The sequence below is a fragment of the Colletotrichum graminicola genome (assembly GCF_000149035.1).
Source record: "Colletotrichum graminicola M1.001 genomic scaffold supercont1.16, whole genome shotgun sequence".
Lineage (NCBI taxonomy): Eukaryota > Fungi > Ascomycota > Sordariomycetes > Glomerellales > Glomerellaceae > Colletotrichum > Colletotrichum graminicola.
Window position 1 is genome coordinate 1 of NW_007361020.1, and position 27,158 is coordinate 27,158.

General features: G+C 48.1%; 8 protein-coding genes and 1 non-coding gene across 9 annotated transcripts; 4 read left to right on the top strand and 5 right to left on the bottom strand.

Moving 5' to 3' along the window:
• Positions 1 to 4,174: 4,174 nt before the first annotated feature.
• Positions 4,175 to 4,900, top strand: GLRG_04814 (alpha-acetolactate decarboxylase; the record flags this gene model as incomplete). The annotated part of the gene is made up of 1 exon (XM_008095499.1): positions 4,175 to 4,900. One exon carries the CDS (start codon positions 4,175 to 4,177, stop codon positions 4,898 to 4,900), a length of 726 nt encoding a protein of 241 aa, XP_008093690.1.
• A 645-nt stretch (positions 4,901 to 5,545) lies between these two features.
• Positions 5,546 to 6,160, bottom strand: GLRG_04815 (cell wall protein PhiA; the record flags this gene model as incomplete). The annotated part of the gene is made up of 1 exon (XM_008095500.1): positions 5,546 to 6,160. One exon carries the CDS (start codon positions 6,158 to 6,160, stop codon positions 5,546 to 5,548), a length of 615 nt encoding a protein of 204 aa, XP_008093691.1.
• A 3,502-nt stretch (positions 6,161 to 9,662) lies between these two features.
• GLRG_04816 (thiamine pyrophosphate enzyme) lies at positions 9,663 to 11,420 on the top strand (the record flags this gene model as incomplete). The annotated part of the gene is made up of 1 exon (XM_008095501.1): positions 9,663 to 11,420. The coding sequence occupies one exon, from the start codon at positions 9,663 to 9,665 to the stop codon at positions 11,418 to 11,420; it is 1,758 nt and encodes a 585-aa protein (XP_008093692.1).
• Positions 11,421 to 11,690: 270 nt separating this feature from the next.
• GLRG_04817 (uncharacterized protein) lies at positions 11,691 to 13,355 on the bottom strand (the record flags this gene model as incomplete). Its single annotated transcript, XM_008095502.1, has 1 exon — positions 11,691 to 13,355. The coding sequence occupies one exon, from the start codon at positions 13,353 to 13,355 to the stop codon at positions 11,691 to 11,693; it is 1,665 nt and encodes a 554-aa protein (XP_008093693.1).
• Positions 13,356 to 16,001: 2,646 nt separating this feature from the next.
• On the bottom strand, positions 16,002 to 17,063 carry GLRG_04818 (uncharacterized protein; the record flags this gene model as incomplete). The annotated part of the gene is made up of 1 exon (XM_008095503.1): positions 16,002 to 17,063. The coding sequence occupies one exon, from the start codon at positions 17,061 to 17,063 to the stop codon at positions 16,002 to 16,004; it is 1,062 nt and encodes a 353-aa protein (XP_008093694.1).
• A 1,013-nt stretch (positions 17,064 to 18,076) lies between these two features.
• On the bottom strand, positions 18,077 to 18,178 carry GLRG_13114. The gene has a single exon. It is a non-coding gene; the product is annotated as a tRNA-Pro (tRNA).
• Positions 18,179 to 20,577: 2,399 nt separating this feature from the next.
• On the top strand, positions 20,578 to 22,397 carry GLRG_04819 (uncharacterized protein; the record flags this gene model as incomplete). Its single annotated transcript, XM_008095504.1, has 2 exons — positions 20,578 to 20,738; positions 20,795 to 22,397. The coding sequence occupies 2 exons, from the start codon at positions 20,578 to 20,580 to the stop codon at positions 22,395 to 22,397; spliced, it is 1,764 nt and encodes a 587-aa protein (XP_008093695.1).
• Positions 22,398 to 22,578: 181 nt separating this feature from the next.
• On the bottom strand, positions 22,579 to 24,650 carry GLRG_04820 (uncharacterized protein; the record flags this gene model as incomplete). Its single annotated transcript, XM_008095505.1, has 3 exons — positions 22,579 to 23,423; positions 23,718 to 24,138; positions 24,210 to 24,650. 3 exons carry the CDS (start codon positions 24,648 to 24,650, stop codon positions 22,579 to 22,581), a joined length of 1,707 nt encoding a protein of 568 aa, XP_008093696.1.
• A 1,421-nt stretch (positions 24,651 to 26,071) lies between these two features.
• On the top strand, positions 26,072 to 26,854 carry GLRG_04821 (uncharacterized protein; the record flags this gene model as incomplete). The annotated part of the gene is made up of 1 exon (XM_008095506.1): positions 26,072 to 26,854. The coding sequence occupies one exon, from the start codon at positions 26,072 to 26,074 to the stop codon at positions 26,852 to 26,854; it is 783 nt and encodes a 260-aa protein (XP_008093697.1).
• Between the last annotated feature and the right edge of the window lie 304 nt (positions 26,855 to 27,158).

The following is a 27,158-nucleotide window of genomic DNA, read 5'->3' on the forward strand; positions in this document are numbered from 1 at the left end:
AGTAGTATACTTTAATTAATAGCTATAGTTAGGCCTATTAGGTACTTAATTCTAGATAGCTATAGCTTATTTATACTAGCTGCACGTTAGTAACGTATTAGTAAAAGATTAGTCTGTCTAGTATTATTCTAATTTATCTTACCTATACTAGTTTCTTAAGAGAGATAGAAGCTTAAGAATTATAAGATATTTAGCTATAGGCACTTAACTAGGTAGGGCTTAATAGTAGGTATTAGTGTATTATAAGACTTAAGCTTATAGAGCCCCCTATCTTGTTAGGCCTCTGCTGTAATAACTCTATAGTAGGGTGGGGTCGCTAGAGCCTTAGTAACTAATTACTAAGACCTATAACTACTGTTATAAATCCTTTTACACTCTCTTATTAAAGTACCTAATAAATCTAAGTATATAGTATATATATATTATAAAGTAGTATATATATTATCTATTTTATACTTAGTACTTATTAATATACTAAGAAATAATAAGTAATATATAATTACTTTATATAAGTAATATATTATTTATAGATAATAAGGTAACTTATTACTTATCTTAAGGATATAATGTATATAATTTCAAAAGACTAATATAATAAAAGATAGTACGCTAGGTAATAGTAACTATATTTATAACTAAGGCTAAGCTTCTTAATTTAAAATATATAATAAAGAAGCTTATTACTTTATAGTGTTTTTTTAAAGATATTAGCTTTTATATAAAGATAAATATTATTATAAGCAGGTTAAGGTAACTAACTCTAGTATAAAGCAAAAGCTTTAGTAATAATACACCTATATTATTATCCCCTGTTTTACACTATATAGTTATATATTAGCTAGCACCTAATTAGCAGATTATAACACTATGTCTTCCCTCTAAGAGGTATGTCCTAGGCCTTAGGTAATAAGTCTAGGCATTTTTAGGTATAAGCAGGGAAACTCTAGTAGTAGTGTAGGGTAACTAGTCCTATACATACTGCTTATAGTTAGAACGCTAAGGACTCTAGAGAGGATCCTGTCTAGCTAGCAGCGCTAGGATTTAAACCTATGCCCTCTACATAAGGCAGGTACATTATTATATCACAAGCAGGTTAGGGTAACTAACTCTAGCATAAAGTAAAAGCTTTAGTAATAATACACCTGTATTATTATTCCCTGTTCTACACTATATAGTTATATATTAGCTAGCATCTAATTAGTAGATTATAATAAATATCTAGAAATTATACTATAATAATTAGTAAATAATATATCTTATTATAAAATAAAAAAGATTATAATATAACTTTAGTATAATAATATTTAAAATATATAGTTATATAAAGTATATACTAAAAGTAATATTAATATTATATATTTACTTATAAATAAAATACTAGTAAATAGACTTATAAAGAATCTACTATATATAGAATTTAAGCTCTTTAAAGTAATACTAAGCTTATAAGACTTATAGTAAGTAATAGTAACTAAAAGTAAAAAAAATAAAAATAAAAAGTAAAAGTAAAGTAAAATTAAAACTAGCCTAAGAGCTAAAAAGCCTAAAAAAGAAAATTCAAAATAACCTTAGACTAGGGGACCTAAGGTTATATAAAGATTAAAAAATAGCCCTAGGCTAAGAAGCTTAATTATTACTTATTATAACTATAAAGAAAAGTATTTATATATATATTAAGAAAAGTTAATAATATAGACTAAGTGCTTTAGTTAAGAAGTAACTTACTAATAAGGCTATTAATATTAGTATATATATAAAGTACTTTAATACTTATAATACTAACTAAAGGTAAGGCTATTATAATAGCTTTATCTCTTACCTTACTAAGCTTATTCTCTATAGCCTCCTCTTTTTCTTTTTTTTATTAGAAAACAAAGAAGATATAGTAGCCCTCTTACTCTAAGGACTAGTAGATAAGACTACTTATACTATATAATAAAAAGCTATAACTTACTATACTAAGAAGTTAAAAAACAAATACAAAAGTAATAATATATATACTAATTATAAGGTATTACTAACTAATAAAGCCCTTAAAAAGATATTAGCTAGGCTAATTAGTACTATAGAAATTACCTTAAAAGTATAGTAGTTTATTATATAATAATAGTAATTACTATTAGTACTTAAAAGATATAACTTATTAAAATAACCTATAAGTATATTATAAAAGTAGTAGTTATAAAAGCTAATAATAGTAGCCTTAGCTACTAACTTATTAACTAAGAACTTTATAGCGTTAATAAAGATATTATTATTATGACTACTACCTTCTTTACTATTACCTTTAAGAGTAAAAGAAAGGTCCTAACTAAGATTACTAGTAGTACTAGTATCTAGGACTAATAATAAATCCCTTAATCCTTTAACTATAGTAATAATATAAGTAATAAACTAATAATAATTTAGTAAGAGGTAATATACTAAGTAATAATAAAGAAAGGCTATTAATAAGGTCTTTTTTTATAGTAGTTAAGTAAGTTTTATAGCGCTTTATATATATATAAATATTAGCCTAAAAGGCCTATAACTAATAGACTACTATTATACTTTACTTAACTACTAATAAGGTAAAAGTAAAGGCTATAACTTTAGCTTTTTTTACAAAAGCTATATAATAGTTAGTAATAAGTAATAAATAATAAGTAAAATAAAGACTTATAAGCCTTCTCCTTAGAGGTATCTTAGCCCTTTATAGGCTAAGAAGGCTTCTCCTTATACTACTACTTTAAGTAGTATAGGAGGGAGGTAAGTAAATTACTTACCTAAGGAAAGTAACTACCTTACTATATTACTATAATATAATAGTATACCTCTCTAGTAGTTATTATTTTATAAGGTATCTAAATAAAGATATTAGTAATAAATAATAATTACTAATAATAAGTAATAAAAAGTAAAAAGATATTATATACAGAGAGTTCATAAAAGAAATACAAATTTAATACAAGTGTTAAGGACTTTTAAGTGTAGCTAAAAGATATATATATATATATATTAGCTTATATAGTATATAGAAAAATATATAAAAATAGGTATTAGAATCAGGAGACAGATGGGCCACATTTCACAATTATAACGCCAATCAAACACACACGCATGATTTACCGACACGTGCGAGCGAGTGAGTTTGCTGCCATCGGAGCAGGCCCGGGCTAAGATCTATACTATATATTAATTATATAATTTATTATTTAAAGTTAAGCCTTATAAGTAGTGTATTTAAGAAAAAATATAAGTCTCTATACAAAATACACTTTTAACTCTCTAATTATATAATATAAAAAGAAATTAATTACTTATAGTTTCTTATTATTATTATTAAAAAAAAGTAGGCCTATATAATAAATTAATAGACTTGATAAGTAACCTAAGTACACTAAGCTAATTAAAAAATATAAATAATAAAAAGCAGTTATTATATAATAATAGCCTTTTTATACTAGATTTTTATTTATCTTTTATTTACTATTAAATTATCTAGTTAGTAGCTAATTATATACTACTACCTAGGGGGGTGTATTATAAGAAATAAGGTAGCCTTATATAGAGTATTACTATATAACACTACTTCTAGTATAATATCGCTTTGTAATTTAGGAATAAGGCACTATTTAGCTACAAGGCATAGTGTAATACTATCTAGAAATAATAAGCCACTTTTAACTATATAAATTACCCTTATAGTAAGACTACTTTGTAATATTATATTATATATAACTATTTATAGTAAAATCCTATAAGGGTGAGGAAATTCCCTTATTTCTTAGTTAGGAAATCCTAGGCTAATCCTAGTAATATTATTAGTAAAATTACTATTAAAGTAAAGCGATTTTACTGCTTATTCTCTGGTGATTTGCTATAAGGTAACTATGTATTTGCTGGTGAATTTACGTGTACTTTCGCCACATTTAACAAATTTATATCCCAAGTAGCACTAATCACAGGTGACGCAAGCCTAAGCAAGAGTAGTAATGTTGACTAACCTAGCTGGGACACTAGGGCCTTAGATTTTTGTGCACGACTACCTAGGTAGTTGATATTATCTCTTTTAGACGGAAAGCCTAACTACATAAACTGTATTTGCTTAATTCCTAGACTAAACCTTTGACTCTCTCATCTTCACCCCTCGTCTCTCTCGGCCTCGCTCGTCCATCCATCATCTCAAGAAATAATGGCCGTCAACGAGATCTTCCAGTACTCCATCATCTCGGCCCTCATGGACGGCGTCGCCTCCGAGGGCTTGCCAATCTCGGAGCTCGTCTCCCACGGGGACCACGGCCTCGGCACATTCCGCTACATGCGCGGCGAAATGGTCATGCTCGACGGCAAGCTCTACCAGATGCAGTCGGACAACACAGTGACCCCCGTCGACACGAGCCCTGCCTCCGACGCCGTCGCCCCCTTCGCCATGGTCACCCGCTTCCGCCCGACCGTCACCTTCAAGGCCGCCTTCGCCGACAAGAAGGCCCTCTTCGCCCACCTGTCCAGCCACTTCCCCGACTCGCGCAACTTCTTCCTGGCCATCCGCATCGAGGGCGTCTTCAAGGGCATCACGGTGCGCACCGCCGCCGGCCAGACCAAGCCGGGAGAGGGCCTGATGGAGGTCGGCAAGAACCAAGCCTCGCACACCTTCGAGGAGCCGGTACGCGGGTACGTCATCGGCTTCCGTTCCCCCGAGTACACCATGGGCATCAGCGTCGCCGGCGACCATATGCACTTTATCACCGAGGACCGGACCCAGGGCGGCCACATCCTGTCCTTCGGAACGGACGGCGACGTCGAGATCAGCGCGGCGCAGATCTCAAAATGGCACGTGGAGCTGCCGACGAACGACCCGGATTTCTCCAAGGCCAAGCTAGAGGGGGACAAGGAGGGCATCGCCGCGGTTGAGGGTTAGATGGGGCAACGTCAAGCTGCCGAATCCTATTCTCTTTACCTACCTACTACCTATTTTCATTGTAATTGTGGTTGTGGTGACGGGATGAATGTCCGCGACCGATCGCTACCACTCGTCGTTGCATCCCCAACAAGACATTCTTCGACCTCTTAGGCGTGGATAACCGAGAGTACATCCCCCCGTGCCAAGGCCGACCGATGCATTGACAATCAAAGAGATCATCGATATTATCTTGCTTGGCTGCAGCACCCGACCAGGATGACAGGTCCCCTGTTAACTGAGAGAGTTGGGGCGCGATGCGCATAAACTAGTAATGTGTCAAAATCACAACGCCGTACATGTGACGGTCACATATGTTGGAACAAGTTTTTGTAGCAAGATTAAAACGTGAGAAAGTCGTCATGTTATTTATTTCATGTGTAGAAGACACCCATGGCTGATGCCACAATACGTGTCCTCGTCGGCCATGCTATGCCATGCCAAAAGATGCCCAAAGATCTAAACCGTAAAAGCCCCGCCATTATAACAAATATCACGGGGGCGGCTGGTCTTCAGGCCCCCTTTATTCGATTAATTTTTGTCTAACCATTGCAGATTCGTAGAAGTGTGAGAGTTGCTCGTTGTCAAGCTCGATATGCATCCCGCTTAGAAGGAGTAGCTGCAGCCGACGGGGGTGGGGATCGCGACGGCGCGGGCAGAGATGCCGACGCAGTCCGTGTTGCCGGCGGGGTTGGCGACGCCGGCATTGACCCAGACGCTCCATGAGCCATCGATGCTGTTGGGGCAGGCGATGAAGCCGGCGCCATCGAGGCTCAGGTTGCCGGCCTCGTCGACCACCCAGCCGGTGCGCTCGGCGTTGATGGGGGCAGGCTGTGCGCCGGTGGTGTAGCCGAGCTTGCCCTGGCCCATGCCGGAGCGGTCGGCATAGAGCTCCTGGGGCGTCGCCGAGGCGCCGTAGAGGTAGAGTCCGTTGTCTTCGGGGCCCAGGGCGAAGGTGGCCTCCTGCTCGGTGGGCTGGTCCGGGGTGTTGTTGCAGGTGGCGTTCTGCTGGGGGAGCCCGACGAAAATGCTGCTCAGGTCCGCCTGGAAGTGCTGCAGATGGATAGGGGTGGTGATGGCGAGGACCTGGAGCTTGAAGAAGGGGGGCGCCGAGCCTTTCTCCGTTTCATTCTGACGGGCGTGGATGTGCGAAGGGGTGGTGGCGCCAGGGACGGCGGAGGCCAAGGTGGCCGTGGCGACGAGCGCGTTGGTGAGCAGCATATTGGTAATAGGGTTGGGTGTTGTTCGACTGAGAGTGGATGTAAAGTAAAGACTGGTGTGGTTGGTTGATTATTAGATTGATATTAGAGTTGAGTGACTGTTGATGAGGTTTAAGGTGCAGTGAGTGAGAACCATCGAGATTGGTACCTACCACGAAGGCTCTATCCAATCCCTTTTGTATCAAAGCTCACAATGGCAATACCTACCGGTTGCCGTGCTGCCATCCGAGCTTTCCCGGGAACCCCATCCGCCAACCATCACTTCGTAATCATGGGGTGCAGTGGCAACGCTGCGCGGGGTGCACCGCCTCGCGGAGATCTTCTCGTAATACCTATGCCAGCCAGGGACAAAGCGGAGCCGATTGACATCATGGTGCCCTCCCTGTAGTGTACCTATGGGGAACATGGCAAATACGAGAGGAGCCTCGACAAGTATTGGGCTGGGCTCGGGCTTGGCGATGGGCTATCCATCTCTCTCAGCATTGCCGCTTATCGTCTGCGCTAATCCGGTTGGCTCCGTAACTCTGGTTAACCCTTCTTCTACTGTGTACAGCTCGTGATGGGTAATAGTTTGTGTACGTAGTATCCGTGACCAAGCTGACCACACCGTTAAGGGGACAAAAGGAGAGACAACACAAGCAAGCGCAGTCTCGGCAGAAGAAGCCTGCAAAGCAACCGGCTGGCTTGTGCCGTCATCTAATTAGCCCGGGAAGCTCACATGGATGATGAATGGGTCGCTAGATGGGAAAGGGGAGGCTGGGCTGGCACAGCTGCTTGGTGGCTATGTAGGTATGCAAACTATACTGCCAACATCCCTGGATCGCCCACCACAAAAGTCGCGCCACAACCCATGCGCTACTACGTACAGAGAGCATATAAAGGACATTAGTAGACAGACGTGATACAAGGCGCCAGCACATGCCACCAAACGTCTTAACACAAGTCTAGTGCACTCTCCGCCTTTCCCTGCGTATCCGTACAGGTAGGTTACATGCCCCGAAGGGCCGGAGGGTCACATTCTCCAGGGGAGGCAAACACCGCTAGATTAAGGGGGCAACGTAGCATGCAGGTACGGAGTACTTGTGCATGAATCTCGGGTGACACGGGAAGTCAACCCGCGGGGTTGCCGTTCGTATGGCTTCCCAACCAACTTCCACGACCAACAGGCCGTCCGCAAAGAGGCAATTGAATCCAGGACGCTACTCTGAAAGGGGGTTGGAACAGTCCAGAGAGTGATTCGAGTGTACCCGAACCCAACGCCACCAGCCTTCGCCCTCCACCATGCCGACGAACCTTAACTATTAACAGCTCGGTCGACGCTGATCAGTGCATCATCTCTACCGTAGGTAATAGTGCTTTCTTTGACTCCGCTGTCGAAGCCCCTCGGCTGCATTTAGCTCAGAGGCGAATGACCCCGTGATTCGCTAGCCTTTTGTGAGAACACGCGCGCGATCGTCATCGTTGTGCTCAACTGCCTCCGTAGAGGTCTCTACTAATTCACATGCGCTGTCTGGCAACGTACTATGTAGTGTAGCTATGACGGTACGGAGTCGGGAAAGGGCCGTTTATTCGCGCTGCAACTCATCTCCTCCTGAGAAACAACGCTCTCCTTGTTTGCCCTAACGGCCTGATCAGAACCGTCACCCTGGCCAAGCCGGACAGCCCGTGTTCGGACGGCCTCCTAACCCCAAAACTTCCATGTCATGTTGGGACGGAAATGGGTATTCTATGGAGACATGTGTCCACCTCATCCCGCCGACCCAGTTCCCAGCCTGACAACCTTGTTATTTACACTACGTAGTATTTTTATTACCCGCCCGTCCTAGCCACCCAAGATGGATGGGTTCGGAACGGTGCATTACTGGCCAGGAGGCTTCTAGAAGGCCTGGATGATCGTCAACCATCCCATTTTTTTTCGAGCGATCAGCCATCCGTTCTTTTCCCCCTCCTAAGCCTGACCAGTTCCACAGTTCTACCGTCCTCTTGTCCGATCGCCAAACACCATAGTCATGGATAAAATACTGCCTTGATGTGATTCTAGTGATTTAGGGCTAGTGTATCCCTCATACCCATGCCCCAGTCGATCCCCCCCGAGTCAAGACACTGCTCAACCTCGAGAGGAAATCCTGGTTGTGAAGATCCGGACAGAGGCGGAGCCAAAAGAATAAACTCGCGTCTTTGCACGTATCCAGACCACACACCAGGACAAGGCCCTCCCTGGACTGGGTCGCGACTGAGTCAATCATCCGGCCCGGCAAACCAAGCTTTCATCCCGCTTCGATCATCGTGCTCCTCTCCCTCATGCTCCGATCTGTGAGATACTCTCATCCATGCTGTTGAGCATCTCAGGTTTTGTCCGTGTTGAATGTGACACGGGACTACGAGCACCCCGCTGCCTCTGGGCAGATTTCTGGCTTGTAGGACAGCCATGTTGCAAGACGCAAAAGCAGGAGAGAGAATTTTGGTGAAAGTCAATGTCTTGACTGCCAACTTAGGTACTCTAGCCGCATCAGATGGATGATGGCTTGAATTTTGCAATACGATTGGTTCCCAGCTCGCGGCAGGGTCTATTCAGCCTACCTAGCCTACGGGGACGATGTGTACAAAGGCCCAAATTATCTTGACCGCATGCTTCTTCGCCTGATAACGCGACTTCCCATTGGCCGATTCTGTAATAAATATTTCATGGACACGGCCGGTCCGATGAGCCTCCAAGTCTGACATCTTGGATCATGCCTCAACGGTATGCTCGAGATGTTGAAACTAACAGAGATTCAGGCGCTGAGCTGGGCCTATCTTGGTTATTGAACTAGCGCGACTGTCTTGTCACATGTCAGCCGAGTCTATCAATCGGCCCATGGATGGCGGTATTACCATGCAACTGGCTGAAGGGTCTTGCGACACAATTTGGCTTTGAAGGAACTCGGGCTTCCATTCATATTTGTCTTTCTTTGGATTTCGGTTCGGATTTGATATCCGGGTTTGTTGAAAGACCGGGGCTGCGGGTATGTTAACAGACGTCAAGTATCCGTAACAGGGAAAGCTATGAGCAGTTGAAAAACGCTTGTGCCACGCCAAGGCTTAGATGATTATCCGAGAGCCCTGGTTTGTCCTAGTAATTCGAAACTATCAAACACTTTTGTTGTAGGCCTCTTACCCATGCCTGTAAATCCCTTCGAGTCCCAACTTGTGCTCTGTTCATCGCGGGTTGGCTAAAGCATGTTCACGTGGGCGTAAACAACAACATGGGACTAGTAATGTACCGATGCATGCCGCTGGAGTACCGGAGTGAGTTACACAGGTGCCCCGCATATTACGGGCGCTGTCATAGCCATGATTCTCGAACTAAGATGAGGGGAAACTGCCAAAAGCCAAAGACTAGGCCCATCCATCTGCTATGCACATGGGAAATCAAGATTTCTCATCATCCGAGGACTGTTGCCGGCTCTTCGGCTCCCGTCCGATTCATCAAGCACGTAAAAAGTAAAATAAAATAAATAAAAATGTCTCAATCTCGCAACGACATTCAGCCCACGGTGAAGCTGGCGGAGTACCTCTTCGCCCGCTTACACCAGCTCGGCATAGGTGCCATCCACGGTGTCCCGGGGGACTTCAACCTGCACCTCCTCGATTACGTCGAACCGGCGGGGCTGCTATGGGTCGGCAATACCAATGAGCTCAACGCCGGGTACGCAGCTGACGGATACGCTCGCATCAAGGGCATCGGAGCCCTCATCACGACTTCTGGCGTCGGCGAGCTCTCGGCGATCAACGCCATCGCCGGTGCATACGCAGAACGCGCGGCAGTTGTTCACATCGTCGGCACCCCCTCTAGGGACACACAGGATGCCCGCCTCAAGATACATCACGGGTTCAACGATGGGGAATATAGGCGGTTTGCGCAAATGCATGCCCACGTTACCGTGGCGCAGGCGGACCTGCGAAACGCGCTGCTTGCACCAGACCAAATCGACGAAGCGCTGAAGCAGTGCCTTGTTCAGAGCCGGCCAGTCTACATTGAATTTCCTCAAGACCTAGTGGCTGTCCCCGTATCAGCCAATAAGTTGCAGACCCCTATCCAGGTTCCGGGCCATGTAGCAACTTCGGCGACCCAGGCTGCTTTGGCAGTGGTAATGGAGAGGATACGAAAAGCGAAGCAGCCAATAATTTTCGTCGACGGAGAAGTGAGACCTCTACGCATCGTTAAGGAGGTGAACCAACTGGTCAAGGCCACTGGCTGGCCTACATGGACAAGTAGTTTTGGTAAATCTCTAGTCAACGAGACGCTACCTAATTTCCATGGCGTATATTCTGGGAAATTTGCCCAGCAGACCGAGAAGAATTTCGTCAATGGCGCGGACCTCGTTTTGTGTTTTGGGCCTCACTTCAGCTCAACAAACACCTCCGCCTTCTCCAGCATCCCGAAGACTGACGTTTCAGTGCTCTTCTACGACAAACTAGTAAAGGTGGCCGACCAGGTCTTCCGAGACCTGGATGCCAGGAGCGTCATCACTTCGCTTCTTCAGGAACTGGATGTTTTGAAGCCCTGTCGATATGCGCCCTACCCGGATCTCCCTCGAGATCACAGCATCCGCTTCTCGGAAGTTCCCAGGGAGGAGAAGATAGGTCATTCCAGGTTCTGGCACCTTGTATCCAATCTCATCCGCCCAGGAGACATCATTCTTGGAGAGACGGGCACATCTGGTCATGGCTGCCGGTTGCTACCGCTGCCAGTACATACTAGACTCTTCATCCCAGCTACTTGGCTCTCCATCGGTTACATGCTTCCAGCTGCGCAAGGCGCCGCCCTAGCACAGCGAGAACTCGTACAGTCGGACCAGTACCACAAGATCAAGGACGCGCGCACTATCCTCTTCATCGGCGATGGTAGCTTTCAGATGACCGTCCAAGAGATTTCAACCATCATTCGTCACAGCCTGGACGTCATCATATTCCTCGTCAACAACGACGGGTACACCATTGAACGATGCATACACGGCTTGGAGCAGCCGTATAATGATGTTGCTTCCTGGCGTTATCTGCAGGCGCCCAGCTTTTTTGGAGGCAGCGCGGAGACATATGTCCAGTCGGCAAGAACCTGGGGGGAACTGGAAACAATATTTGATGAGATGCCGTCAAACGGCAAAGGGCTACGAATGGTTGAAGTTTTCATGGATCGCGACGATGTGCCAAAGGGGTCACTTTTCGATCTACTTGAGAAAGAGAAGAAGCGAATCTTAGCTGCCGAGCCCCTACCATAGCGACTACGCGGGCTGATGTCTGCGTTCCAGTTTGCGTTGTCCTCTCGTATCTTCACTACCAAGCCGGATCATGATACTATGGTCCTCATACTGACAAATACCTCAAGTCTATAACCAATATTGCGGAGGAAAATCATTACTATCTCAATTAACAACTGACCAATGGTCCACAAGAAAGCAGAAACCACACATAGCACACGCAACGCCAAAAACTTGGATCGCGTGACATTACTAATCCAAAGACCAAAACTCGGAACAAGCTTCATAGCCTCAGGTGCCAGTGTTTGCCTTGTGCTTATTGTCGCTTTGGCCCTGCTGCTCTCTGAGCCTATCCGCCTCCTCCTTACGCTCCTGATCAATGCGCCTCTGGTCTTCCTTTCGCTGCTGTTCACGCTGTTTCTGGTCAGCGTCCTTGGCCTGCTGTTCCTGATGCCTGTACTCGGCGTCTTGGTTTTGCTGTTGCTGATGTTTGTACTCGGCATTCTTAGCCTGTTGTTGCTGGTTACGTCTGTACTCGGGATCTTTGGCTTGCTGCTGTTGATGCCTGTACTCGGCGTCTTGGGCTTGCTGTTGCTGGATACGCCTGTCCTCGGCATCCTTGGCCTGCTGTTGCTGAACGCGTCTGTACTCGGCGTGTTGGGTTTGCTGTTGCTGATGTTTGTACTCGGCATCATCCTTAGCCTGCTGTTGCTGGAGGCGCAGGTCCTCGGCAGCCTTGGCTTGTTGTTGCTCGCGGATCAGTTCATCATCCCTGTTCTTCCCATTCTGATCGGACCTGATCAACGCATCCTGTTGGTCTCGGCATTTCTCGTCGGCCCGAATCAATTGGTCTTGGGCTTCTTTGCTGCTTTGTGCCCCGTTAATTCTTTGGTCTGCAACTTGCTGACGCCATTCCTCTGCCCGTATTTGCTCGTCGATCGAGTCTTTGTCAGGACTGTAAACCTTTTGTTGCTGAAGCTCGCCGACGCGGGCCTGGCTCTGAGTCTTTTCGTACTGGGCCTGGCTGATGATATCGAGCTGCTGCTGTCGCACTCCTTGCAGATATTGAATCCGATCGCCGCAGTTGTCTTTAGCGAGGTACGCCTCACGAATTCGCTCATCCTCATTAGCCCTTTGTGTCGCATAGTCATCATGGTAGCCCTTTGATTGGACCTCAGGCATTTTGTATGCGAGGTCCCTGTCGTAGGCCTTGGACCGTTTTGTGGGACCGTAGTAGTTTCTGTGAGATCCGGAGTACTGGGTATCTACAACACGGTTGTTGCCCCTCTGCGCTTGCTTAGCGTCTTCCAACTCCTGCTTCTCCTTGTTCTTTTCACTCTGAAGGCGGGCCTTGTCCTTCTGGTTCTGTTGCTTTACATCGTTTAGTTCCGCTTGTTCTTTGGCCTTATCCTTCTTGGCTGCCGCCTTGTCCCGGGAATTGGTAGCTTCTTTCTCCCTTTGGCGCGCGTCATCAACCTCTTGTCGCTCACGATCCTCGCTTTGCTTGGCCGCCTGGTGTTGTGCCCTTTGCGCGGCCTGAACATCTTTGACCTCATTCTTCTCCTTGTCTACACGAGCCTTAGCTGCAGAGTTCGAATTCCCTTTATTCTGGTTTTCGTTACGACCCTCAATGTCGGCAAAGTCGTTGACTTCTAAGTTGCGGGTCTGAGGGTTTTTGGCTTCCTCGCTAATTTCATGCGGCCGGAGCGTGGAGGAAATCTCGTTGATCTCATTGAGCTCTTGGTCATCAGAACCTTTGATGTCCTTGAATGTTCCAGAGTCACGGGAGTAAGTGCCGCTGTCGATGCTTTTTCCAGCTGCTTCTGCTGGGGCCCAAATACCGCGATTCTGGAGGTCACTAGCAGAATTTCCACTAGTCTCGATATTGTGGGTGAGAGGAGCGCCAAGGGCGTTCGAGATAAGTGTGAAGAGTAGAATAAACTTGAGGGAGGCCATTTTGAGCGATAAAATCATGTGGGTAGATAGAATAGAAGCTTCGTTCTGTGGTAACCTACAACAGATTCGCTAGACAGATTTTCTTTCGGAGAATCTGGTTGCCTCCCTCTCCTTTAATACTCGAGCCTTTCCGCTAATGTATTTTGCTTTCTTTGGATCATAATGTCTGTACCAGGAAGCTACATGCTGTACCCGCGAATAAATTCGAAGCAACTTGAACCGGCTAACAAGGTTAGAGGTGATCCATAGTTCCGCCTTGATTTCGGCACATCGTCGTTCTGTGACTTGATCTTCTCCCGCTAACTAATGACCGAAAGCCCAGCTGCAGGTCTCAGGTCACAAATCTGCGCGGGCAGACGGGCGTGGTGTTTACTGACTGTACTTGAATGTAGTCTCTACGCTTCCTCGATCGGTGTGGGTGGTTTGTATATTACCTTTAGGTTATGTTCCGAGCATCTTGAGACGAAAAGATTCAGAGAAAGGTGCTAGTCGGACATCTGACTCGAACTCAAAGTAATACCGACTGCATAGCATCTCATAGTGACAGCGTTTGTTCTTGCCGTAGGACCCCATTGGGCAGCATCTCTCTTGAGTCAGATGCAAGCCCAGCCGGCGAATCTTGAGGTTTGGCAAGTTTAGACTCGATGCGAGCCCGACCAGCTGGGAACGGGTTCCCAAGGGCGGGGTTCGATTCTCGCGGGCCACGTACATCTCCCGTTACAGGAAACTTAAAGACACCTATCGACTTCCGAGACTACGCAATTCGTCACAAGATATGCTGAAAGTTCACTGCGCCAAGAGCCTCTAGACCGTTAAACCTCTGTGCGTAAGTTTGCGGCCTCTCATTTCTAGGTAATGACCCGGCGATCAGAAATAAACGCTGTTAATAACTTAATAGTTACGGGCAGGAATCAACGCCTTATATTCCACGTGACACACAAAGCCAGTTTCGCACTTATATAACCAGTAGGTAAGGCTGAAGCTATCAAACCTTCCCATCGGCATCTCGCCGAAATCTCGATTGGGGCTCCTTAGGTTCCGTAGGTGAAACGTCTACGATTTCACATGTTTTGATGAGACTACCGGGAATGGAACCGAGAGGTACATGAGGCTCGGCTCAATGACTGCCCAAGACTATTGCGGCCTAAGTGCTTTAATATGTTCCACGGGAAATTTTTCGCTGGTAAGGCATTCTCACCCGTCGTTCAGCGGCAAATTTGTCAAGCGTGGGTGGACATCCACCAAGTCGGCAGCAACTGACTCCCAATATTACGAATCCCTTCATTTTCATTTGCCGATCTGAGGAATTGCGGCATAGTATACGGAGTACTCAAGAAAACTCAAACATCCGAGATGCAGAATACATGGACCTAGCTCTCTGACAAAGTTGTCACGGCTTACTTCGCCACTCTCCTAAGGCCTTGAGTAGTATGCCGGTACCAGGGTGGTCTGTATATTCAGGTAGCCGTCCTAGAGCCGACGAGATGAAGTGTTAGTGATGTAAGTAGAAATGATATGCGACCGAGCGTGCCTTTGAGTATTCGAAGTATGCTGTTTAGTGTCCGTTTAGCTTTATGATTTTGTCTTGCATCCCATGAGCTGTGTTCAAGTGGCCATTTGATGATGTGGAATCTTTTGTGAGGAACAGTGACTTGACTTAAGCCTGCTCATTTTATGATTATGCGTCTATATTACTACCACATCAGTGATCCCACGCGGGACATCCTTTTCGTCGCATGAAGATACGCATCGGCCACGAGATTAAAGCAATTTCTATGCAGTAATTGAACAGGCTCTGTATAGCTTGAAACTATCCGGCTAGATTCTACGGCTGCAAGCTAGTTAGGAGTCGTCAAGTGAAATCGTGAACTATATGTGAATTCTATACACCTGTATCGAAAAGCTCATTTAGGATCTTACTCGACCACACAATACATGTATGAACTGACTTCTCGGCTATGATATCAAAAAGAAAAAAGAATCCCGAATCTCAAAAGCTAGACTGTCCTGAGCGACGTCTTTCCCGTCCATGAGGTCTGTTCCGCGAGTTGATAATGAATTCATATTCTCTAAACAGCAGCGAGGCCATGTTGAAAACGTTACGTACAGGTGCCAAAGATTCCGTTTGCACATTGAAGAAACTGAATTCATGGTCTGACTTTCTACTACAGCACTAGTCTAACAGTAACAGCAAGTTAGACGTTGGTAAGTTAAGCTTCAAGAAATGCATAATGATTATTGCCCATCGGCACTCAAGCCTTACACACTTTTGTATTGAACCTTAAAATCCGCCTTTGGCATCCAAGTTTCACGCATCAAGTTGGGCTCCATCGGTGTCGTGGCCGAGAATCCATCCTGTGACCGAAGCATATCGTGGACTTTACAGAAATTCCTCGAAACATTCCTCGGTCGCGGTACCGCCTAGATGAAACGAGAGCAAACAGGTAGTTACAGTCGACCAAACCATGCTTACGCTAACTCGATGAACTGCGGTGGCACCCCTCTTCGAAGGTCTGATTATAATAGGAGAGCCAACAGTCACGATGATTCCTCAGTCTATGTCATCAGGATTTGCTACTGTCGTATCAGAAATCTTTGAATTGTATAAAATTTAGTGCATTCATGAAATAACAGTGACTTGTAAAATCATCCTGTTAATGTGTTGTTTCTGACTTTGAAACGGTAATGCTCCCCGCGATCCAAGTACACAACTCTATCATTCTTGCCCTCTGCATCAACCTCCTTTTTGAAGTCTTCCAACGGCGACAAGAACACATCGTAGTCATCGTAATGAATGGGTATCGTGACATCAGGATTGACCAGCTTAATAAGCTGCATACCCTGCTTGGCATCCATCGTAACCATCAACAAAGGAGCTGAAGGGCCTGGGATTGTGGTCCCCCCGAGATGAACCAGCATCAAGTCGACACGCTCATCATTGAGCCACTCGGGGATTTTCTTGAGTTCATCGACCATCAACGTATCGCCAGATATGTATATGCGGTAGCCAGTCTCGAGTGCCGCAGAGTTGGCGGGTGGGCCAATACTGGGACAATACCCCAATTCCAACATCCAGCCATTTGTCGGAGGTACAGCTTTCAAGACATCGTTGGCAGCCGATAAAGGGCCGGGCGGGACATGTTTGCCCGGCATGCCAGTGACTTTGATAGCTGCGTGCTTGTCCTGTGATTCTGATGGAGAGCGAGCAATTTCAAGCCGAAGATCCTGGAAGAAGTCGAGATCAACCACCTTTTTGAACGGTTCAGGTTTTTCCGAAGATGTTAGACAAGCTTTAGCATGCGGCGTTGTGATGATAGGGAAACTGCGATTCAGCGAGTCTTCCACATGGCGGTCGAAGTGATCCTCGTGATAGTGTGAGAGAAGGATCGCGTCCAGCGGTGGAAGTTCTTCGAGGTCGATCGCCGGGTTGGTCTTGCGTTCAGCTGTGACGCCAGGCCCGAGATGCACGTGGTCCCCAGCATGGAGAAAGTTCGGATCTGTTAGGATGCGGATTCCCTGCCATTCGAGGATTGTCGTCGCAGTGCCAACAAATGATATACTCGCATCTTCATCTTCGGCACATATGCCGCGGGGATGCAAGTGTTGTTTGCCGAGAGGAAGGCTCGCGGGCTCTTTCGTCTGGATGCCCTCTCGGAGAAGTCCTTCTCTATGAGCTGGATTCAATGTGAAATGCTTCATAGCAGACATATCGGGCTCATGAATCGTCAAAGTCGTGTTTTGGTAAGGTTACCAAGTTGAAGTGGACAAAATCATTATAGAGGCTTAACTGATCACTCAAAGCCCGGAAACTCAAGGAATCAACGAAGTCATAATGACGTTCATTATACGCAATGAGCTGCAGTGATGCAATCATCAGCAGTGAGTGCGGGCGGAATACGCTATTACAGTCGGCGAACGCAGATTAATCATGTGGCACAACCCGTCGCGATTGTATACTAAATTGTAATTGTTCAAACCTTACGCGCTGTTCATAATAACTATTCGAACTTGCAAAATGTTGCCCAATATGTGACCCGAAGCGAATCACGCTGCATCCCCTTCCCAACATCTTAATCAAATACAATTAGTCGCTATTTCACCACATTCAACGCTTCCATCGTATGCCTTGCTGGTATTAGACCTAACTGGAACACATTTATACCCTTGAAGCCATTTCTGAAGCGATTCTGGCATACTATAGCAACTAATTACAACCCTATACCGTTACAGTAAGCAACAGCAGCGTGTTACGTAATAGCATTAGTATAATACACCAGGGTGTAATACTCCTATTTAACCACATAGAGTAGGGGCTTACTACAGGGTGGTAGGGGTAACTAAAAGCTCCCAGCCATGTTACCCCCTATAGCTAACTAACATCATTATACTATGTAAAAGGGTAATATTTACTAACAGAGAAGTTTTGTAGTAGGGGGGTGCGTATTAGTTACCTAATAAGGAGCTTTTACTTTAGCTAGATACTATTATATATTCTACAAGGCCTATAGAATAGTAACTATTATTTATTAATAGTATTAGTATATTATAAGGAGTAAGTAAGAAAGGCCATAGTTTAATTAGATATAAAGTAATACCTAATAAAAAGAAAATAAAAGCTAAATTGTAATTAAGCCTTAGAATAGGAGAAGACATAAAGTATAACTTTATTATAGTATAGTTTAAATTAGATACATATAGGGACGCTCTCTAGGGTAAAAATAGGGCCCAACCGTGATTCGAACACGGGACCTCGCCCAGTCACGCTGAGCGTGAGGATTGTTCTAGTACCCGAAGGGCGAATCATACCACTAGACCATTGGGCCGGAGGCGCAACTCCTTGATCGTGAAGCAAGGGATGGTGGGGTGGCGAGAATTGGGAACTATCGTACGTACCATCACCCGCGTGAATAACCGTCTTCATTATCTCACCATGAGAACTTGGCGGCTCGACTCCCTTCTTTATATCCCCAGATTTGCTGTCTGAAACTCGCTTCAAAGCTTGGCCTCAGAGTCCACAGGCATGACCCGCAACGCAGGGTATACACAAGAGCTTTAGTGTCCACACTATCATATCTGAGCGGCCAAAAGGCATAGGTCCCTTGCAACATTAAATGCGGAGGCTTACATCTGTATTAAACTTTTCTATCTCTAAGGGGCAATGGAAATCTTCAATGGGCAGCCAAAACGTTTCAGCCGGTTCCTGAGTTGAACTGGGCAGCCCAGCCTCATTTCGGTAACAAAGACGTCCGAGACCTGACGCACTTTATCCAACGTTTCCACATGCCGAAGATAGGCTATAGACCGAACCTATTACGGACCAGAGCATTGGATGTGTAGATGGACTGAGGACAAGCTATTGATCCGCAGTACATGCAGTCATGACGCTGGCTCTCTAAGCCACGGGACGCTGCTTCTATGTCGCGATGGCACATGTACGTGGTCAGCATGAGAGAAGAGCACCAGTGCTCAAAGGAATTGGTAACGACTTTTCCGGTGACACAACCATCCTAGGTTGAGCGGCTATAACTTAAACTCCGGCAGGTTCGCGCGACGATTTGAGCAATCCAGTTTGACAGGATCAAGAATCGCACGCCAGACTTACTTGCTGTGTCTGACCACGTGGGCAAACTAGGATCATCATGCGCCGTTGTTGGCGCAACGGTCAAGGAGCATATTGTATAAGACTGGCTGGCGCGTCGCGCATTGCCACGTTGCACGTATTTGCCATTACTCGGAACGCCGCCAAGCCTTTGGTCCACCGTCCGTTCGCGTCGTCCCGTCGATTCCGGGTGGCATACGATGTAAAGAAGCAGACCCAGATTTTGCCCTCAGCCATGAGCAGGCGGGGCAACTTGCCCACATACTGAGTAGTCTGCAAGGATTCCCGAGAGCGAGGTGGAAGGGTACCCCAAGTCATGGTTGGGGACGGACGTCGCAAGTTTCCAACTTTCTCCCTTATTCCAAGGACAAGACGCGCGCGGTGCGCAATCCGTAGGCCTGCCTTATCGACGATTCAACGTCAACGAGCGGTAGCCCTATGAACAGGTTCTTTCTTTCAGGGGCCGAGATAGCATAAGCCGCCGCAGCTGAGACACGGCCACCAATCCCTCCTGTTTGCGAACATGCTGATCATCTGTTCTACGAGGAACTCTGGTGCGCAGATCACGCCAGGGTTACTCAAGCACGCATCGATCTCGGCAAGAGCGACTCGCTGGACCAGCGCCGGATCACGGCATGCATTAGTGACAAGGCACGCTTCCTTTATTCAGACGATTGCAATGCGACCCTACTATAGTATGTAGAACCACCCTTGCAGATCATTACCGTCCGCAGAGCCCGAGCACAGGGGAGTCAGATGACAGGGGCTTTTGATGCTTCGAGCATGGTTTATGACTCGTGATCGTGGACACTGACAATCACCTCGCATCTCTCTGCGTTTCAGTCGTCTGAAGATTTGGTTTAGCCAGCATGAGGCTGAGCGATGTGCTGTGTGGCCCCGGCTTTCGGTTCTGTACCACTAAAGTTGATATGGTATCTAGCAGATTTTCCAGAAATTCTTGGGCTTTGGTCAATATACAATAGCAACAACAGAAGGGTTCCAATCACATCTCGGAAGCACTTCGAGTTGTTGAAGCGGGATTAGACTTGCAAAAGGTGGGAAACCGTAAGCCCCTTCTAACACCCTGGGAGTTTACTGGTGGATTTCGTCTTCCCCCTGCATCAGCTGGGTAACCTGGCACGTTTACAGGGTGTCGGCATCTTTCAAGTTACAGCGTGCCCCGGGATGGCGGGTGGTTAATACCTTTCAAAAAGGCCGCTCCGCCGTCAGAACTACATGGTGGCATGAACTCTCTTTGGCCGGTGGCCCGTCATGCCTCGACACAGCAGATATCTAGATCGCAAACTTTTGTGATGTTGTTGCCTTCAACGCCGTGGACGGCGTTCCTGCTGGCCAGCGTCCTTTGCCCGCCAGTTCTCGCAGTCGGGAGTTGTTACAACTCTGCACAACCACTGATATTGCCCATCAAAGTAAGGATCTCGCGCGAGTCATCCGGTCTCTTTTCGTCATGTCTGTTTTCTTTTCCGTCCGTGTTTCTTGTTGTGTTGCTGTTGCATTTTGTTGACTTTTGTGCGTCTCTAACAGAACATCACATTCTCGAATGGCATCGGTGCCAATCGAGGCCTCAAGCTCACGCTTGGCGGCCAACTACAAGGCATGCGCATGTCTACCATATTGAACAACACGCGCGTGAGGAATAGTCTGGACTGCCCAGACAACAACACTTTTGCATTCATCGGTTGCCAAGGGTCTTCTGGGAGCGTGTACGACACAACAAGAGGCTCTTTTACCCAGGTTGTCAACATTCAGGACTGGAATGTGACGTACGGCACCGTACATTTCCTGTCTGTATCTTGTAAGCGGCTAACAGTTCCAACAGAACCGTCGATCAACAGCCCGATGATGGCGCCACAACAGTGCTGCATGGATACGATGTCGCGAACTTCACCGACGGCCCGGCTGTGGCCTTTGGCTATCCCTTCGAAGTTTGGGCCGACTACGATGCCGTGAACAAGAGCGCCGTGGCATTCGGGCCCAACTCTTCAACCCTTGATAGCTTCCTGAGAAATAAGGTCGCGCCCACCAGAAGCTTCAGCCTAGACTATGGTTCCACCTCTGAACTACATCCCCGCGATGGTCAACTCATCGTCGGTGGCTATAACGAGGCTCGATTCAACGCCTCTCAAGTTTCTACTTTCCGCATGTGGGGAGCCAACGCCCCGGTTGCCTGCCCGCTGCAAGTCACCATTGCCGACATCATCCTGACCAACAAAGACGGCGATCACCCCCTTACCGATCCCGGTACCAGAGTGGCGGCGTGCATCGACACCGTCCACAACAGCTTCACATTCACGCCCGCCATTTACAACAAATTCCAGAATATCGGCAATAGCGCCGTCGACCATACCAAATCCAAGGGAGAAGCTTTCGACGAGTCCAATTTTTCACTGGACCGCGAGCCTTTGTTTGGAACTCTGACGATCAAGCTGACCAATGGTTACACAACTGTGATTCCACATTACGAGCTCGTCACCAACGTCCGCGGCACCGACACGCAGGGCAAATACGCCGTGTTGAACAACACGCGACTCAGCACTACCGTCTCGTCCGGGATCGGCGATCTGGGCGAGAATGTCCCCATGCTGGGCGGCGTCTTTCTCTCACAGAACTATCTCCACGTTGACTACGATGCGGGGACCTTCTGGCTCAGCCCGCAAGTTGGCAACGGAACTCTGCCTGACCGCATCACAGCAGCGTGCAATGGCAGTTCAACGGACGATGGCGAAACATCGGAAGCTGTCATCCAAATCGGCGTGCCGGTAGGAGTCGGTGCGGGAGTCTTCTTTTTCATCGGGCTGTGGATCTGGTCAAGGCACCGCAAGCACAACCTCCAGTCTAGAGATGCTTCCAGATCCATTGCCCGCAACGAGAAGCGTGACGCTCCAGATTCCAGAGCCTCCACCGCCATGTTTGCGGGCCATGGCTACGCCAACAACAACTCAACGGGATCTCATCCCACCAGGCTGGCGGTTGATAACTACACCGGCCGCGCAAGTGGTCCTCTTCCCACCCGGTTTGCGGGTTACGACAATGCTTACCACACAAACCCCGGCGAACACATGGAGCTTGAAGGCGACCCTGGTCTGCCTGTCGCGCAGCGAGCGGAGTTGGAAGAGCCGGTACCACCATACAGGGCCGAATGGCCCCGGCAGAACTCCATTCAAGGGGAGAACGAGAGTTACTACAGACAGTTTGATGAACCAGGCGAGACCTACGAGCTCGCAGACACTTCGTCGTACTCAAAGCTTGTTCCGCTGGCGAGTCCGCTACCCGCGCAGGATGAAGAGGCTGGCCTGAGCGAGCATCAGGTCCCGAGTTCTAACACTTTGCAGGGACATGCGACAGCATTCAGCGATGTCGTATCCCCAACAAGTGAAGGGACAGACAGCACAAACGTCCATTCACATGTATCTCCTGTTTAGCGTGTTTCAATTAGTAGATGAGTAATGATAATCAATGGGCCATGAACAGCCTTCCAATTCTGCATAACAAGTTCTTTATCGGGTCTTGGATCTAAGGTGGATTTTCCAATCGTAAACATTATTTTGCCCGTGAGCTTCTGTATAAAGGTAAACTCGAATGACTGCATGATAACCGGTCCGATTAGGACCTCCGCTGACCATACCAGGCTCCCAAAAATATGACGGTGCCCAGGCTAACACCGACAAGAACGAGAACACATCTACTCTCTATCGAGCGGCCCACGAGCATGGCAAGTATTGCGGTGAGTATAGGAACGAGCATCCACCATCCGAAGGAATTATCGTACAAGGTAAGCGCCACACAGGGTCCCAGCATGCCCAGTATGGCGAATAGCCACCATTTTTCGTCTTTGCAATACGCCCACGTCCCTCGCCAGAGGTCGTACGTTTCCGGCGCGTCTACTCTATCGAGCTCGATGCTTCCCCCCCCCAGGCGCTTCTTGATCTCCTCGCGGAGCTGGTTGTGGGAGAGGTCGTCCGGGTCGGACTCTTGGAGTTGTTTCCGAATGGCATCGGACAGCTCCAAAACACCCTTATACTCTTTTGGCACGTCGTATGTCCGCCTCATCCGCATCGTCAGACGAGCCTTGATCCACATGTAGGCAATGCAGAGGGTCCAGACCAGCAAGAGGGTTATCAGAATAAACAGCTGAAGGTATGAGAAGCCCCATTCGTAGCTTTCACGCACAGATTCGGCGATGGAATCACGTTCTCTCGTGGGCTGGCAGCTTCCGTATCCTTTCACATAGCTGAGGGGGTAGATTTCATTCCCAAATGCGTAAGTCGCCTGATTTCCGTCTTTGAATGGTTGCTGGCCTGTGCGAGGGTCGGTCCAGTTCCAGCCGTACATCTCTCCAGATGGAAGCAGCCATGTTGCTGAGATGTTGAGGATGGGCGCTGGAAGAGATCGACCCATCCAAGTAGATTCTTTATCCTCCAGTCCGTAAAATCCGTATTTCTGGACATCTTCCCAGATAATGCGTCAGCCAGGTTGCGTCACTTTACAAGCCGGGGAAACATACAATCGGAGACATTGCGATGCATGGAGCATCTATCCCCTACAGGTACGGAGGGTGTTCCTTCTTGGCTTGACCGCCAATATCCGCGTCCACTTGAGTGATCCTCCATGCAGGAGGATGAATATCGTAAGAATAGACTATTCTCAGAGTATCTGTTGTAGCTTGTCGGGTCTTTGCTTGTCAGTGCCCTGCAACCAAGTGGATCGGCCATCACTTGATCCATGCCATTTCCAAGACTCACCTCGTACGGCATAATAGGTGAGCACAACATCGCCAGTCATGTTAATTCTGTGGGCTTCATGAATGACGTACGCGGCAACTTTGAAATCGGAAAACGGTTTCAGGCTGCCGTCATATCCTATGATATAAGCGTCATTGTTTGCCGAGTATCCCGTCATTGCACTTCCAAGTGTAGGGAACAGCAGAATGAAAACCGCAACAAAGACCATGATAGTCATCATTACTCGAGATTGCAATCCACGAGAACGAACAAAATCGCGTGCGAGGTAGAACGTTGGCCAAATGCCGGGTTGGTCCTGGAGGAAAATCGTCTGGAACGTCTGGTAGGTCACAGGCCTGGCTTGCATGGAGACTGCAGTGTAGTCTGCGAACGCTCTCCAAGAGGTCGACGCAAGCAAGGCTTGACCGCCGCGGCCAAACACCTTATCAACTACTTGTTAGTGGCGATACTGACCAACGAAAGGGAACATGCTTCGGGGCGGAGAAGTCTTACAATGTCCCACGCAACGTCAATGGCCTTCGCGTCTGCGAAAGACAACCTGCCCCAGCCCAACGTGATCTGGAAGAACCCAGATGCCGACCAAAGGTTATAGGCATTCTGAAAAACATCGAAGTTGCCATCTGGTTGACAGGCATTAGAGCCCCATGCAATGGACGAGATACCGAGGAAGAAGGTTAGAAGAATGAGTGCTGTGATCCATCCTAGGGCAAATATTGAGATCATAGTCGCGAACCAGTCGACGGCTCCGACATCCTTCAACGCGGCCGTTGCAGCTTTCTTCCACTGTCTCTTATCCCACATACGCTGCCGGAGTTTCGCAAGTTTGAATTGCACGTTGAGGCTCTTCCTACGGGGCCGTCCCTCAAGGACAAGGAGAGGCGCAGTCGATCTGGCGGATGGCGTGTCCGGCCCCATCGCTTCCGATGAGCCCATGGTCGTGTGTAGTCGTGGTCGTAACTCTCGCCCGGTTATGAGATTGGTTGTAAGCCGTCCTGAAGCGTATGTGACCACGGCCCCATGCACCCGTGGGTGGGGAACGACCGAACATTAAGTATCCGTCGGCAGCAGAGTGTCAGGAAACCAACCCACAGACGGTCAGTTCGCGCAGTGAGAAGAGAAGGGTGCGCATCCCTCTTCAAGCTTCCCAGGCCAGTGCTTCGCCTGCAGTGTGACGGGGGCGAATGCAGCCACTGGCCAACCATGCCACCCTTGGTAGCAGGGGTTATATCATATGAAGCCAAATGGCTGCCTTGAGAGCGACCTGTAGGATGCCGATCTTGGCTGGCAGTACGGATATGCATTCCAAAGCACGCACTCACGCTGCCGATCGCCGTCCTATAATGCGTCGTGTCAGCCCTGGTGACATCATCTCCCGCGAAAGATCCTTAAACGTGTCTGACAGGTACAGTCTTGTTAGGCTTCCGTTGGAGCACTACCGCGTCGCGCGAGCACTTCATGAACGGTGGGGGGGGTGCATTGCGGGCGCGCTAGTTATGCAAGTCAACAACCACACTAACTGAACATCTATTTCAGCTTACCAGCATGGCAAGTTTAGCTTGGCGTATCTTGTACATCCTTATACACGCGTTGTGAGTCTTGACGGTCCTATATATGGAGGTCATCTGTAAGCTGTCCCGGTATTGCCTGTCAATTCAAAATAGCGATCGTCAACCAGTCAACATCCCAATCAAACAGTAGTATTTACTGAAACAATGATCCCATCTATTTATCATGATCATGTGATTAAACTCTAAATGGTGTTCGGATTCAGGCCAAGCGAGCCCCTCTGTGACTTCACCTCCAAGGCGCCTCTCAGCCACGCCGCGTAGCTCTAGTCCTACCAACTACGCGTGTAGGAAGGATGAAGTCTCAGAACGACCCGCGCTAGAGAGGGGGGGGGGGCTCCTGGAGAGCCTGTCCTCTTACTGTTTGTCTTTGAAGCCAGTTCTAACAGCAACGACAAGAGAGCAAATGCTGCTTTGTCAAGCTCCAAGGAACAGTCTTCTTCCAAAGAACAGTCATATTGTCCTGAACAAAGCAGATTCGGAGGGAAACAAGGCTCTTGTCGGGCTCTCCATGCACCTGTCCGGAGTCTTTGAATAGCTTCCCTACACGATCGATTTGTTTTGAAGCAAGGTTGAGAGTACCCCCAATAATAGTTGATATGTCCTACAGGCCGTGAACTACTACCATGCAGTCATATTATACACACCCGCAAACATGTATATATACGGCGCGACCTGCTTTCCTGTGCATACAGACCCCCAACAACCTCACCAAGCAGATCCAAATCCCGCATTCGTAAATCCAAGAAGAAAAAGCAGAAAAGAAAGAAAGAAGGCCGCGCATCATTCATGAGGAACGCCGTGTCCAAGTTAGTCGGCGAGAACAAGCCGGCGATGAGCGACGTCGAGGCGACCGCGCCCGAGGCCATCAGCGCCGTCATGGAACGTCTCCTGGCCCAGACGTCGATGGAAGGCGTCGACGCGCTCGTGCGCGAGAGCCCGTCCGCCGCGGCCGTCTTCCGCAGGAGCGAGAACAAGCTCCGCATCCTCCGCGGCCTTGTCGCGCCCCTGGCATGGGAGGACGCCGTCGCCTGCGTCGACCGCCGCCTGCGCAGGGGCAAGAGGGCGCGGCGGGCCTTCGACCAGGACTACGCAGACGGCACCGTGTCGAGCCTCCCTGCCCACCAACATGACGGTGATACCGCCGCTGACACGACATCGGGTGCCGCGCCCCCGGCATACCAAGGAGGCAGGCGGCGGGGTGGTCCCGGGGTGGCGGCGGCGACGGACCGCGGGCAGTGGGACCTCGACGACCTCTGTGAGCTGGTCCGCATCGTCGACAGGCTCCTCGCCCGGCCTCGCCAGAAAACCTACCCGACCTTCGCGGCCTGGGAGGCTTCGTGGCGGTGCGCCAACCCCCGCCGCGACGTACACGCCTACCGCCCCACGACGGTGCCCGGCCGCAACGCCACCGACGACTGGACCCTCCGGGACCCCGACGGCGGCGGCGAGAAGCGGCACTACGAGGCGCTCTGCCGTGACCACGGGACCGAGGACCCCGAAAACTTCGAGTACGCCTTCCGGCGCCACACGAGGCTCGAGAGAGATTCCGACAAACTTGTAAGGTCCTAGCGCAGGGAATCTCGAAGATGGCTCGCGTCCGCCTCCAGCGCGTAATATTCCTAATCGGGAGCGCATGAATCAGTTAAGGTCATGGAGCACCAAGGTGGTTCCACGACACCTGCGAAAATTAGGAATAGCCGTGTTCTTCGTACCGTAATAAAGGTCCGTCGGTAATAATAAGCGACTTTTGCAAAAGTAAGCGTATTTTCGGCAGCCTACGCATCAACCGCGAGTAAGAATGTTGGATAGATTTGTTCTGCTTTCAATGCCTTATTCCGCGAATACTATAGCCGTGGGCGGAATGCAAGCAGAG